The sequence below is a fragment of the Atta cephalotes genome (genome assembly GCF_000143395.1).
Source record: "Atta cephalotes unplaced genomic scaffold scaffold00037, whole genome shotgun sequence".
NCBI classification, from domain to species: Eukaryota; Metazoa; Arthropoda; class Insecta; order Hymenoptera; family Formicidae; genus Atta; species Atta cephalotes.
The window spans coordinates 113,641-128,935 of NW_012130101.1; the positions used below are offsets into that span (position 1 = coordinate 113,641).

The window sequence follows — 15,295 nt, forward strand, 5'->3', positions numbered from 1 at the left end:
GTTGCAAAAAATCATTTTGTGTTACTGAGTGTATACGTGATAGTGTAACTCATGAAAAAGGAAAATTGCCCCTGTACATTGCGAAAGAACTGGTCAAAAAAGAAGAAATTAAATTTTCCGCAGACAAGTTTTTAATGAAAAAATGGCTTTTTGCAAAAATTAATAAACATTTTAAGTTCGTTCAGGACTAAATTTTTTCGTCATCACGAGAGCTACATTTTAGAAAAATTTCAAAGTTTTGCATTTAAATATCGATAAACAGAGGGCGAATAAAAAAAGACTTTTTTCAGTGGTATTTATTTTTTTCAACTTAATTTAATAGACCGATCTTAATGTTCCAGGTTTCATTTTGTGGATATTTCGAATACCTACATTTTTCATACTGAACTTTTTTTTTCAATTATCGACATCTTTCGTTTTATAAGCAAAAAACCTGCTTTTTGCAACTCCGAATTTTTTTTGTGTATATTCGTGAATATTTCCCACGAGTTGCGAATCTTAAACATATGCATTTCTTTTCTGATGGCCTTCCGAAAATTTCGTCGAGAGAAATGTCAACTTACAATTATTTCACGAAATGGATCCCTTTGAGAGTCTTATACCTATTTCCACCAATGTAGATTAACTTTAATTTCGGTTCAACTTACTTTTCGTCTTTTTCTAATCTTTAGAACTGGAAAAAGACGAAGAGTAAGTTGAATTGAGATTAAAGTTAATCTACATTGGTGGAAACGAGCGTAATTCTATTGGACTATGATCGGAATCGTGAAGAGTAGGGATAGACACATAAGAGTCTTCCGCATCGATGCTATTCCAGCTGATAATTTGTGTGGCATGGCATCGAACGCAGTGACGGTGACGGCGATGTCGAACCCGCGCGATAAAGTCCTCACCGAGGACAATGTTTTCGTTAATCTGTGCAAAATGGAGCTCGCGATGTGCGGACCACTGTTCTTTAGAGCACGGGAGATTGAAAAGGAGCTACAAAAAGTAAGGATAAACTGAGCCGGAACGAGCAAATTTGTCAAGGATCATATGCTCATTGCCAGAGCAAAATGGAATCTTCTTCAGTATCGTACAAAAAAAGAAGTGGTATACAGGATGTTCCAAAATTTGCGACTTGAAATATAGCAAAAAAGTTATTGTATAGTAATAACAATAAAATGTAGATGAAAAAATATAAGCAAAATACAGACAAAAAAGTAAATAATAAAATATAGATGAGCGCAATGCAGATTATATCTGCATATAAATATTTATTCAGTAAACACTTAATGAAATTATTTTTTTCGCAAATCCTAAAATGAAAACAATTCAAATACAGCGTGTAAACATTTAATTTTAAATAAACGTGTAATCAAATTACTTTCGCAAGTAATAATGTGAAAACAATTCAATCACAGTGCGCGCAAACTTATTTAGGCCGTATTCCAAAATTCACTATCAGCGCTGAAAATCTACAGGTTACGTATATTACGTTACGTATACATTTTCAGCACTAGCAGCGAATATATATTTTGGAACACAGCCTTACTTAACAAACAATTAATGCGTGAGTGTAAGATAACGTGTATCGATGCAACAGGTATTATATTCAAGATTGGAAAATAACCCGTTATTTTCCATTTATCACTGGTTTAGTTTCTAAACCCTCAATTCAGTTTCACTTCGGCACAAATATAGATTTAATAATTAAGATTAAATACAATTATTTCAATGAATCAACAAATACAGATTGTTTCCATTATAATGTATCCATTAGATGTAAATTAGACTCCTGTATTGTACTCCTATATTGTGTATATTCTTGTAGCTTATAGTCTCCACAAAGTATGGAAAAGTTTCAAAATTGAAAGATCATACCTAAAATCGTTTCTATTTGCCAGGGCTTTGAGAAACCCTTCAAGGAATTGACCAAAATGAACACTGGCGACGCTCACGCGATGGGTCAGCAGCCTATCACGTTTCTGCGGCAGGTGCTCACCCTGACAGTCTCGCCGAATCTGCTCAATGATCCGAGCTACCCGGAGGATGCAAAGGATCGCGCCCGGATGATTCTGGAAAATTGCAATGGCGGCAGTGTGGGCTCATACTCGGAGTCGATCGGCATCGAATGTATTCGCAAACATGTTGCACAGTACATTCAGGAACGAGATGGCGGTATTCCTTGCGATTATCACAACATTATTCTCTGGAATGGCGCTTCTATCGGCATCAAAGTATGTGGACTTCAAGGCTCTTTTCTTGTTATTTGGAAAATCGTTTGAAAGCAATCTACCCAATAAACACAAAGTTACATGTTATAACATTACATGTAACGTACTGTTAATTTTTCACTTATGCTCAATTTCTTCACTTTTAGATAAGTTGCGGATAATCTTATCCAAAAGATATCTCCATTATATTCTGGGAGATATCTCTTGGATAAAGTTAGAGGTGAAGAAATTGGGCATTAATAATATAATTAATCATAATATAATAATGTGTTATATTACAGTTATACTGTTGAGGAAAATTACGACTAACAGGTACCTACATATGTTGCATGTAACTTTGCACTTGCTAGGTAATTATTTTAATAAATAATGTTCTGACATGGGCAAGAATAAAATAGCAAATTTCAAAATGGAAAGTAATTTTGAGTAAGTAATATTGAAAAAATTGAAAATTTTTTTCAATCTTATTGTTCCAGTTTATTTTTTTCTACCATAATAATGAGCATGAATAGTTATTTTATACGAATAATTATATATATTTATATATTAAATCAATTATTTTTACATATACAATGCACATTATATAAAATTGAAATTGACATTTTAAACTTTGGTATTTTAGACAGACTAAAAAGATAACAGCTGTTAATGACTCGACTATATTTTCTTTCATCTTGTATGATTTTCTTTTCCAGTCATTCCTGAATCTATTCAACGAAAGACTCGACGACAAACCATCCGGCGTGCTCATCCCATTTCCTCAGTATCCTCTATACTCGGCGACCCTGACGGAGTTTGGACTCGCTCAAATCGAATACTATTTGAATGAAGATAACAAGTGGTCGCTAGAAATCAGCGAGTTGGAACGAGCATTAAGAAAAGTCAAGGATACGTGTAATCCTCGTGTGTTGGTGGTGATCAATCCCGGCAATCCAACCGGCCAAGTATTGACTCGCAAGAACATCGAAAATGTCATCCGCTTCGCCTATAAACATCACCTGTTCTTGCTGGCCGACGAGGTGTATCAGGACAACATATACGACAAAGACAGCGCATTCCATTCCTTCAAGAAAGTCATAATGGAGATGGGCGAGCCATATTCGAAAATGGAACTGGCATCATTTATGTCCATTTCGAAAGGTGTGCGATAAAAGAATTTGGGAATAGAAACATCTAGCGATAGGAATCGCTAAAAACAATTTATTTATAATATTAGACTTTCAAGACAATTTATTCAAAGGACATTGAATTTTTTAATTATTCGCAATCATTTATTGATTTAATTGAAACATTGAACAGAAATATTTGATTTGAAAAATTATTGAATTTCGATTACCAAATTGAATTCATAAATAGATTTTTCGGGAAATTTCAGAAGCATTCCATATTGAGGCATTTCGTTTTCAGGATATATGGGTGAATGCGGGATCCGTGGCGGTTACGCCGAAATTATCAACATGGATCCAGAAGTAATGAAGGTGCTATTGAAGTCGATCTCTGCAATGTTGTGTCCTACTGTGCTCGGCCAGATCGTGACGGATGTTGTGGTGAATCCACCGCGACCGAATGAGCCATCGTATGAGCAATTCCAGAAAGAGAAAAGGGAAACTCTACGTTCTCTAGCAGAGAGATCACAGCTCGTCGTCGATACACTCAATAGTATTCCTGGATATAAGGTAACTGTCCTTTTATAGGATAGCCAAGGAAAACTACGCTAGACAGAATTTTTACAATGTTTTTGCTTTTCCTTTTCAGGCGAATCCGGCAATGGGTGCGATGTACGCGTTTCCACGTTTCGAACTGCCGTCAAAAGCAATTGAGGCGGCGCGAGCGAAAAGCCAAGAACCAGACATGTTCTACGCGTCCGAACTATTGGAGAAAACTGGAATTTTAGTGATCCCAGGCTCGTGCTTCGGCCAGATATCTGGTACAAATCATTTCCGCACTACGATACTGCCACAAAAGAAGAAAATCAAAACAATGCTCGAAGCGTTGAAGCAATTCCACATCAAGTTTCTTGAGAAATACAGTTAAATAATATATTTCAATAGTTAAAAGAAAATTAACAAATTATGGAGAATAGGAATTATACACCTAATGAGAAATGATTTCCTACGATTGTGCTTATCCAAGTGGGAGTTCAGGTTTTGAACATTTAAGAACGTAAAATATTTTTATTAATAATTTATTGACTGATATTTATTGTCGGTTCTCATTTTTAGATCGTTTTAAGATCGTCTTAAGTAATATCTTAAGAAACGGTCTTTTTTAATGATTGATGACATCTCCATTAATATTAAGATATTGCATATAACCTTGTTATTGAGTTTTGTAGAAATTTTGATAAAACTGTAAATTTATATGTAAATAAAAAAATTAATTATTGCTAAAGAATTTGTATATATCTAATAGTTTTTGTTAAACCAACAGCGAATTACGTAATGATTAAGAAAATAGGTTGAGTATATTAAATTTCAAGTTGCCGTATTTTTTTTAAATTAAATATAATAAAATATGTCATAATAGACTCCAGAGAAAAAGAGAAAGAGAAAGAGAGAGCGTATGTTAATTATAATTGTTTGTTAATACGTAATGGAAAGACAAAATGCATATTGTAAAGCAAATGAAGGAGATGACATGCTCTGACTACATGCTCACCCACGTGCACTTATATAATGCACTGACTAAGAATATGATACCAGAAATAAAAACGAAAAATACGTGATCGCGACAGTGTCGTTAATGCGTTGGAGCAATGACAGCGCCGCGAGTGAAAAGCTTTTCAAAATAAAAGGTGAGTCACATGTCGCGTTATCCCTTTGATTAGCCCTTTGCGAAAAATATTTCGCGATGATATGTAAATGGTATATTCATAACTCGAGATTATTTCATTAATCGGAATAATGCTCTAGACTATCACCCGAGGCTTGTCACAATCTTAAATATAATCTTGGCCACAAATATTAGGCATTTACATTTTTTTATTTATCTGGAATTCTTTTGCATTGTTACTATTTTGATTATCAATATCATATATAAATTTAAAAAGTTCTTAAAGCTAAGTATAATTTATAGTAAATATAAATCAATCTTTTAATTAAAATTTTAAATAGTGATTAATAAAGATCCTAATATTTTTACCTAAGATATTTTACATAAAGTATTTTTGTATGCCATATATATGCTCATCATACATCGCCAAAAATCAGTTTCAAATGTTCGGAATATAAGTGTTTTATTAATCAGTATATAGTGTTTTAATCACGTGAAAATTATAATTAATAATAAAAGTAATTATTATCATAATCACATGTGAGTAATTATCATCATTATTATGATTATGTTGTGATTATAGTTTTAAAAAAATTTTTCAAATAATTTTTCAGAATTTTTATGTAAATTTTATAATTTTTCAAAATTTCTGAGTCATATTTTATAATTTTTTAAAAAATTCCTCAAATTTTTTTATGCATATTGCAACATTTTTCATGAAAGTTTATATTGTTTTTAAGAATTTTTTTATATATATAAATTGTGAAATATATTTTGATTTCTAAAAGATTTTTTATTTTATAATTTCTTATAAAATCTTATATAAAAAAAAAGTTTAAGGTATTTTTTTTAGAATTTATAGAATGTGTGTGAATAAAAATCTTAAAAATCTTAGAATAAATAATTGCATACTATATGACTATCTAATACAATTTATAATTTTTTTCTAACTTTTTGCTGAATGTAAAATTGAAAACTGATGGTCAGATTCAGAAGAAGAAACATTTCTGTACAAAAAAAGAAATATCAGACATATTCAAATATTAATTTACATGGATGCAATAAATATTTTAAGAAAAAATAGTATTTAGACAGTAAATCTTAAAATCACAATAAGATTACAATAAGATCACATATGTATTATAGTCATCTTTTATAATTTATTTTTCTTTTATCTACACTATTTCAATACTATATTAAATATTTTAGAAACAAGAAAGGAACATTCTTAATTATATAATACAGCAAAAATAATACCTACGATTTCTTTTCTAGATCATTTTTGTGTATTTCTATTACACTTTTAAAAGATAAAGAAAATTATAAAATATTCTTATGACTTTTATTCTGTCTGGGGATGGGGTGCTGATCGGGATGGCGAGGGGTAGGGGATGTTGGATACACAAGAGTCTTCTGCATCGATGCATTCCAGCCGATTATTTTGTGTTGCGGCATGGCATCGAACGCAGTGACGGCGACGATGAACACGTCAAACCCGTACGATAAGGTCCTCACTAAGGATAATGTCTTCGTGAATCTTCGCAAAATGGAGTTCGCGGTGCGCGGGCCGCTGTTCATCAGGGCACTGGAAATCGAAAAAGAGCTACAAAAAGTAAGAATAAAATGAGCCGGAACAAGTCATTTGTCAAGGATCGTATATCATTTTAGAGCAGAATTGAATCAGTTTTAGTACATGTCTAAAAAAAGAAATAATATACAGAGTGTCCCAAAATTCACGACTTAAAATACTATAGCAAAAAAGGTAGATATAGTAAATATAAACAAAATACAGAGAAAGAAGTAAATAATAAAATATAGATGAGCGCAATCCAAATTATCCAAATTATATTAACATATAAATATTTAGTCAGTAAACATATTTAATTAAATTATTTCTTTCGTAAATACTAAAATGAAAACAATTCAAATACAGCGTATAACATTTAATTAAATAAACATGTAACCAAATTAATTTGTTCACAAGTAATAATATAAAAACAATTCATAATGCACAAACTATTTATCTAACATTAACAAACAATTAATGCGTGAATGTAAGATAACGCGTATCAATATAGATATTATATTCAAGGTTGGAAACCCTTATTATTTTCCATTTATAATTGGTTTAATTTCCACCTAAACCCTCCATTCAGTTCTACTTCGGTGCAAATGAAATATAGATTGTTTCCATTAGAATGTATTCATTAGATGTAAATTAGATTTGTATTGTACTCCTATATATATAACTTATAGTCTGTATCTAGATAGCACAAAAAATTCAAAAAAAATTCAAAAAAAATTCAGTGATATATCATCAATTCTGAGTCATTAATTTTTTTTTAGAAAAAGAATTCCTTTTGCATCTGAAAATGAATTCAGAATTGATGACATATCATTGAATTCTTTTTGAACTCTTTGTGCTATCTGGGTAGCTTATAGTCCATAAAGTTTGAAAAAGTTTTAAAATTAAACACAAAGATCGTTAGACCTAAAATCGTTTCTTTTTGCAGGGCGTTGAAAAACCCTTCAAGGAGGTGATCAAAGTGAATACTGGCGACGCCCACGCGATGGGTCAGCAGCCTATCACGTTTCTGCGGCAAGTGCTCACCCTGACGGTTTCGCCGAATTTGCTCAACGATCCGAAATACCCGGAAGATGCAAAAAATCGCGCCCGGATGATCCTGGGAAATTGCAATGGCGGCAGCGTAGGCTCATACCCAGAGACCAGAGGCATCGAGTGTATTCGCCAACACGTTGCGCAATATATTCAGCAACGCGACGGCGGTATCCCCTGCGATTATCACAATATTATCCTCTCGAATGGCGCTTCTATTGGCATCAAGGTACATACACTTCAAGAACCTCTTCTTGTTATTTGAAATGTCATTTAAAAGTAATCTACTCCGTAAACACAAAATTACATGTTGCAATATTACTTTTCCAGTTTATTTTTTCTTAATTTTGAACTTTTCATAATAATGAACATAAATAGTATTTTATACGAATAATACATATTTATATATTAAATCAATCACTTTTACATGCACTTATACGATGCATATTATACAAAATTGAAATTGGCATTTTAAACTTTGATATTTTGAACAGACTGATAAGATAACAGTTGTTAACCTTTCTGAAATAAATCACATCACAAAGTCGCATAACGAAATCGTGTAATTAAGACAAATAAATTACATAACGAATTGTTCCTTCATTATGTGATTTTTTTTTAAGTGACATAATTTGAAAAATCATATGATACATTTTTTTCTTCTCTATTTCTATTATTCAATTCTTGAAAATTTGACTATAAAATCACATGATGGATGAAATTATTTCTAATATCATGTGATTTTTCAAATAACGTGATTTTTAAAAATCACATATTGATTTAAAATAATTCGTTATGTGATTTGTCTTAATTACATGATTTCATTGTAATTAATTATTGATCAACTTTATGATGATGATATTATCAACTTTATGTGATTTTTTTTTTCAATAGGGAATTATACTTTGTCTTCTTTTATTTCATGCTTGTATGACTTTTTTCCAGTCATTTCTGAATCTATTCAACGAAAGGATCGACGACAAACCATCCGGCGTGCTGATCCCAATTCCGCAATATCCTCTCTACTCGGCGACTCTGGCGGAGTTTGGTCTCGCTCAGATCGGATACTATCTGGATGAGGGCAATAAATGGTCGCTAGAAGTCAGCGAATTGGAACGAGCATTAAGAAAAGTCAAGGATACATGTAATCCTCGTGTGCTGGTGGTGATCAATCCCGGTAATCCGACTGGCCAAGTATTGACTCGCAAGAACATCGAAAATGTCATCCGCTTCGCCCATAAACATCACCTGTTCTTGTTGGCCGACGAAGTCTATCAGAATAACATATATGACAAAGACAGCGCGTTCCATTCTTTTAAGAAGGTCATGACAGAGATGGGCGAACCGTATTCGAAGATGGAACTTGCATCGTTTATGTCCATCTCGAAAGGTGCGCGAAAAAGAGTTCGGGAATCGGAACATAATTCGTTAAAAATCGCGAAGAGTAATTTATTTAAAATATATTAAACTTTCAAGACAGATGTTGAATTATAATCGAAATTTTATTGAGTCAAAATATCGAACATCAATATTTGATTTGAAAAGATTTTTATTACTACATGGAGAGAATTTTTTTTTAGAGTTTACCATAAAAATATGATAGTCAACAACATGAGACAACATTATATTTCGAAGAATTTTAATGTAAATCTCTCTCATTCATTAATAAAATTACAATAAAATATAAAATAATTGATTAATTTTACAACAATTACTATATTTTTTGAGTAAATTTTAACAGAAAATTCTGTTCGTGTAGTTACTAAGTTAAATCCATAAATAGATTTTTCGGGAAATTTCAGAAGCAATCCATGTTAAAGCATTTCGGTTTTAGGATATATGGGTGAATGTGGGATCCGTGGCGGTTATGCTGAAATCATCAACATGGATCCGAAAGTGATGAAGGTGTTATTAAAATCGATTTCTATGATATATCCTACCGTGCTCGGCCAGATTGTGTTAGATGTTGTAGTGACTCCACCGCGATCGAATGAGCCATCGTACGAGCTGTTCCAGAAGGAGAAGGAAAAAATCCTGCGTTCATTTGCAGAGAAATCGCAGCTTGTCGATGAAATACTCAATAGTATTCCAGGATATAAGGTAACTATCCTTTCGCGAAATAGGTAATAAAAGTTATTCGATATTTTTACAATATTTTTTTTTCTTTCGAGGCGAATCCGCCGATGGGTGCAATGTACGCGTTTCCACGCTTCGAGCTGCCTTCGAAGGCGATTGAGGCAGCGCGAGCGCAAGGCCAAGAACCAGACGTCTTCTATGCGTTCGAATTATTGGAGAACACTGGGATTTTAGTGCTCCCGGGCTCGTACTTCGGTCAGATACCTAGTACGAATCATTTCCGTACTACGATACTGCCGCAAAAGAAGAAAATTAAAACAATGCTCGAAGCACTGAAGCAATTCCACATCAAGTTCCTTAAGAAATACAGTTAAATAATATATTTCTGGTTGAGAAAAAATTGACAATTATGAAGAATAGGAATTATATAATGACGAATGACTTCCTACGGTTGTGCATATTCAAGTGAAAGTTTAATTGTTGAACATATTAAGAATGTAAAATGTTTTTGTTATAATTAATAATTTATGGACCAGTATTCAGTGTCGGTTTTTATTTTTAGATCGTTTTAAGGTCGTCTTATGTAATGTCTTAAGAAACGCCCCTCTTTATTGATTTATGACATCTTAAGACTAAAATATAAAAACAAATCGAGTATGAATATCGGCCATTAATATTAAGATATTGCATATAATGTTGTTATTGAGTTTTGTAGAAATCTTGATAAAACTGTAAATTTGTATATGTAATTATAAATAAAAAATTAATTGTTGCTAAAGAATTTGTATATGTCTGATAATTTGTTAAAATCAACAACGTCAATATTATATAATTAATAAGAAAATAGGTTGAATATATTAAAGTTAAGTTGCTGTATTTTTTAAATGAAATATAATAAAATATAACATAATTACATAATAAACTGCAGAAAAAAAGAGAAAGAGTGCATGTTAATTATCATTGTTTGTTAGTATGTAACACAGGCAAGATGCATATTGTAAAGCGAGCGAAGGAGATGACATGCTTCGACTACCTGCTTATCCACGTGCACTTATATAATGTACTGGCTAAAAATATGATACCAGTGATAAACGAAAAATACGCCACCGCGACAGTGTCGTCAGTGCGTTGGAGCAGTGACAGCGTAACGAGTGAGAAGCTTATCAAAATAAAGGGTGAGTCACGTGTCGTTATCCCTTTAATTAGCCCTTTGTGCTTTGTGACGAATATTTCACATGATGATGTGTAAACAGTATTCATAACTCGACACATTGTATAGATTATTTCATTAACCAAATAATCTCTAGATTATCATCCGAAGCTTGTCGTTTAATTTTAAATACAGCCTTGGATAAAAATATTAGGCATTTAAATGTTTTATTTATCTGAAATTTTTTTATGCATTATTGCATGTCAGTATTATACATAAGTTTAAAGGATTCTTGAAACTTACAATATGGATAATTTGCAGTAAATATAAATCAATTTTTGAGTAAAAATTTCAAATAATGATTCAAATAAGAAGCCTTTATTATTATTTTTGGATAAGGCTATATATAAGATCAGGTTATATATATCGCAAAAGATAAGATAAAATTCGAAGTGTCCGAAATACAAGTGTGTTTATTAATCAGCATATGGTGCCGTAGTAATACAATTATTGATACAGTATTCCAATTAAAGAAATACAACAAAGAAATACATAACATATATATAAATTCAAGAGAAAGTAAAAGTGACTTTATTTTGACGTCATGAAAATCAAAATGATGATTTTTTTGTTATAAAATTGACTGTTTATTATCGTTAAGTATCAAATAAAGTTATTTTAATTTTTGATGTCTTTATTGAGAGCAGTCCAAGCATTATATTGGTCTAAATATTAGCCCAATAGTATTCCCATTGCAATGTTTAACCAATGAATCTGACCGTGTTACTTGAAATTAAAAAAAAATTTGCACTTAAAGTGAAATAAATGAAATAAAAGAAAAAAATGAAGATATTAAGTACAAAAAGTGCAAAACAACGCGAATGGAGTTAATGTATCGTAAATAAATTGTTATTAGGATGTTCACGATCAATGGACATTCGTTTCGTCGTGAATGTTGAAAATCCGACACATGACCGTGGCAGATTATTTTCGTCATGGATGACGCGTAGCGCGTCTTGTTATTCGCGATTTGTATCAACTAAACATGAGATAAAGTCACAAAGAGGCTTGCATCATCTGTTTCGAGGTTCATAGTATAAAGATCGTGATCTTGGTGATCCGGATTTTCTGAATGATAATTCTGATTGCGCTAATAGAGCAAAATTTATTTCTACGTTTCGATAAGTTAACATATTTGTCCGAAATGTGCACCACAAAATACATTACGTGTACAAATCTAATAAAATATATGTCTAAATAATAATATTTTATAATAATATATTGCAATAAGTTAATTTAGATCGCTATATGAATAATTCAAATAAATAGAGAAAAGCTAATATGATCGAGATTTTGGAAACTATAATCATGTTTGTAAATATAAATTTTAATTATATTTTTCAGTTATATGTATAAGTTCTTCACAGAGTTTTAATAAGAGAGCATTATAATATCAAATCGACAAATCAATTTATAATTGTGATATTACTATTTCTAACTTTATGATTATGTTTCGATAGTTTATATAACTAAAAAATGTATTTAGAATTTATATTTAAAGATATTATTATCAAAATTTATTCATACTAGTTCTTTTTCTTACTTATTTTATGTTAATACATATATATTATTTACATTTTAAAATATTATTATCACAATTTATTCATACTAGCTTTTTTCTTATTTATTTTTTATTATATATACATTTATATAATATAAAATTTTATGCGATTTATGTCCGAGGAATCACACAAAAATCATGATTAAATAATTTTATCGCTGTTCTTTCACTCTTTGAATTCACTTTGAAACTGATTTCAAAAATAGTTGTCGATTCTCGATTTGTGGAAAAGTATCAAATGAAAAATTCAGACAACATGCGCAAGCGCATTTTGCGAATCGCTCACTCACTTGGAAGTTGATTTTCAGAAAGACGATCCAGTCATCGCAAAACTCATTTCTGCGATTCTACAAAAATTTTTGGTGTAACTTTCTGACAATTTCACACTTGAAGTAATTATTATGGGATCTGTTATCACAAAATAGTAGTAGTAGTAGTAGTAGTAGTGTAGTAACACAGCTCCTATTCAATGTTATTATCGAAGAACAGACGAGTCAAGGATTCCGAGAGTATGGCCAGTATTCATAGTCGGTTCTTCTATATTTGAAATTGTCTTATACATATATAAGTACAGTCTTAAGGTCTAAACACAATGCGAAGACAACAGCGATAGCGATAAAAATAGTAATAGCAATAGCGATAGCGGATAGGAACAGAGGAATCCAATGGCATCATACGGCAATGGAATATTTTAACAATAATTTGACATATACATTCCCGTATGTTGGATTCCACTGTTCCTTTCGCTATCGCTATTGCTATCGTTATTTCAATCGTTATTGCTGTTGCCTTCGCATTATTTAAGTCTTTAAGATGTCATGAATTAAAAATCAGAGAGCCTTCAAATAAGGTTTTCAAATAATAATCATCTTTCTCTCTCATTTAATTTTATTTTGTGTACAGTAATCCGATGTTACGTTTAAAATCATCTCAAGTATGATTTCGAAAAAATTCCCATCAAACACTGAATATAACTGTTATATTACATAGATATTAAATAATATATTTTATATACTTAAATATGAATATACTTAAAAATGTATGTTGTACAGCAGTTATATTCTGTGTTTACTGGAAATATACTGTTATTTGAAGGCTCAGAGAATCATTCTATTTGCTTATACTCTATATCACATTTATTTACGTTTCATATATGCTACATTTGTTTGTTTTTTACGTTCGGTTTATCATATTTGCCATGTTTTATTTTGTTCACATATTTTATCTGTTTTTAATAATTATATCATATTATTTTATTGTATTTCCTTCCTTTAATCTCTGATAGGCATAAAAGTAGTAATTTTGCTGATACCTTTATAATATTTTTTGTGTGCACATCTATCTTGTGTAAATTACTATTGTTATTTTGTATACTTAATAATTATTAAAATGCTGCTAAAATATACCTCAAGAGAGAAAAAAACCGTTTCGAAATATTGGAAAATATAAATACGATATAATAAATATTGGCTATTAGTATATTAACGCCATGGTGTTGAAAAATAATTTCATAATAATTAGAGAATTCTCTATTTAATAGCGGAAATATTAAGAGGGATCATATTTATAAGGACGATAATGTCACTTCCTCGTCCATTATTTGATATTAATGGGACGTGCAAAATGTTTATTTTTTAGATAGAGTTTTTCCAACTTATCATTTTGCAGTATTTAAAGATAATAGTAATTCTTCATCATTTTTGGAAATGATTCATTTCAGTGAATATATAGCTAGAATTATATCACAATTCTATTACAAACATATCAAGGAGAAAGATAAATTTGATTATCTCTTATGTTGATTATCTCTTTTATATCTATTATTGCTCCAATATAAACGTACTCTTATATCCATTTCTACTAATGTAGATTAACTTTCTCGTTTCAATTTACTCTTTATCTTTTCCTAATTCTAAGAATTAAAATCAAGATTTTTCTTTTCTTTTCCTAGTTTTTAGAATTAAATAAAGATAAACAGTACCCCAAGAAACACAAAATGATTATTTTAATGTCACGAAAATGATGATTTTTTTATTACAAAATTTAACTATTGATCATTAAAAACCAAAATAAAATCATTTTGATTTTTTATTGACTTTTTTGTGTTCCTTGGGAAGTTAAATCGAAATTAAAGTTAACCTTACATTGTATGGTAAAATTTAATTTAAATCGCCCGAGTATTCAAATTCTTTTTTTCTGTCTCTTTTTTCAGCAGAACGAGTCGCTTTACCCATTCGTATTTACGCGGGTCATCCTCTGTCACTTGGATCGTCGACATCGTCGGCGCGTCCCCAGGTGGCGTGCTACTTGGATCGAACTTCGTATCGCCGTTAATATCGTTAAATCTCCCCGCTATTTTCTTCTACCTCCCCACCGCCCCTTGCACTCAGTATTCGCTGCAATCGCTGGGCATCGAGCAAGCAACGTCGAGCGACGCGGTGCGTGCGTTGCGTGCATAATTTCGTATTCCGCGATTCTCATTCAACTCGCCTCGATTCTGCACGCGCGCGCGCGCGTGCGCATCCCGCCACGCGTATTGCAGTTTGCAGTTTTCGCAAAATCGAAGAGCAGAAGAGTCGGCCGCACCGGAGCTAGATTCGCTTCGGAGGAATTTTGTGCGGCGATGAGCGACGCGAGGTAGAAGAAAACGCAGACGAAGGGGAAAAAGCGGATGCTGATTAATTAGCGAGTGATAAACGAAAGAGAGAGAGAGAGAGAGAGAGAAAGAGAGAGAGAGAGAGAGAGAGAGAGAGAGAGAAGAAGAGAGAGACGACGTACGTACCGTTCGTACGTAGAAGAGAGAAGAGAGAAGGAAGAGAGAGAGAGAGATAANAGTAGTACGA

The 15,295-nt window shown here is 31.7% G+C and overlaps 2 protein-coding genes across 2 annotated transcripts; both read left to right on the forward strand.

Annotated features, from left to right (window-relative positions):
* The first annotated feature begins 888 nt into the window (after positions 1–888).
* On the forward strand, positions 889–4,250 carry LOC105621725 (alanine aminotransferase 2-like). Its single transcript, XM_012203183.1, has 5 exons — positions 889–990; positions 1,887–2,219; positions 2,912–3,356; positions 3,624–3,892; positions 3,972–4,250. Exons 1-5 carry the CDS (start codon positions 925–927, stop codon positions 4,248–4,250), a joined length of 1,392 nt encoding a protein of 463 aa, XP_012058573.1. The 5' UTR covers positions 889–924.
* A 2,248-nt stretch (positions 4,251–6,498) lies between these two features.
* On the forward strand, positions 6,499–10,055 carry LOC105621726 (alanine aminotransferase 2-like). Its single transcript, XM_012203184.1, has 5 exons — positions 6,499–6,600; positions 7,502–7,834; positions 8,551–8,995; positions 9,440–9,705; positions 9,777–10,055. The coding sequence occupies exons 1-5, from the start codon at positions 6,535–6,537 to the stop codon at positions 10,053–10,055; spliced, it is 1,389 nt and encodes a 462-aa protein (XP_012058574.1). The 5' UTR covers positions 6,499–6,534.
* Positions 10,056–15,295: the final 5,240 nt, after the last annotated feature.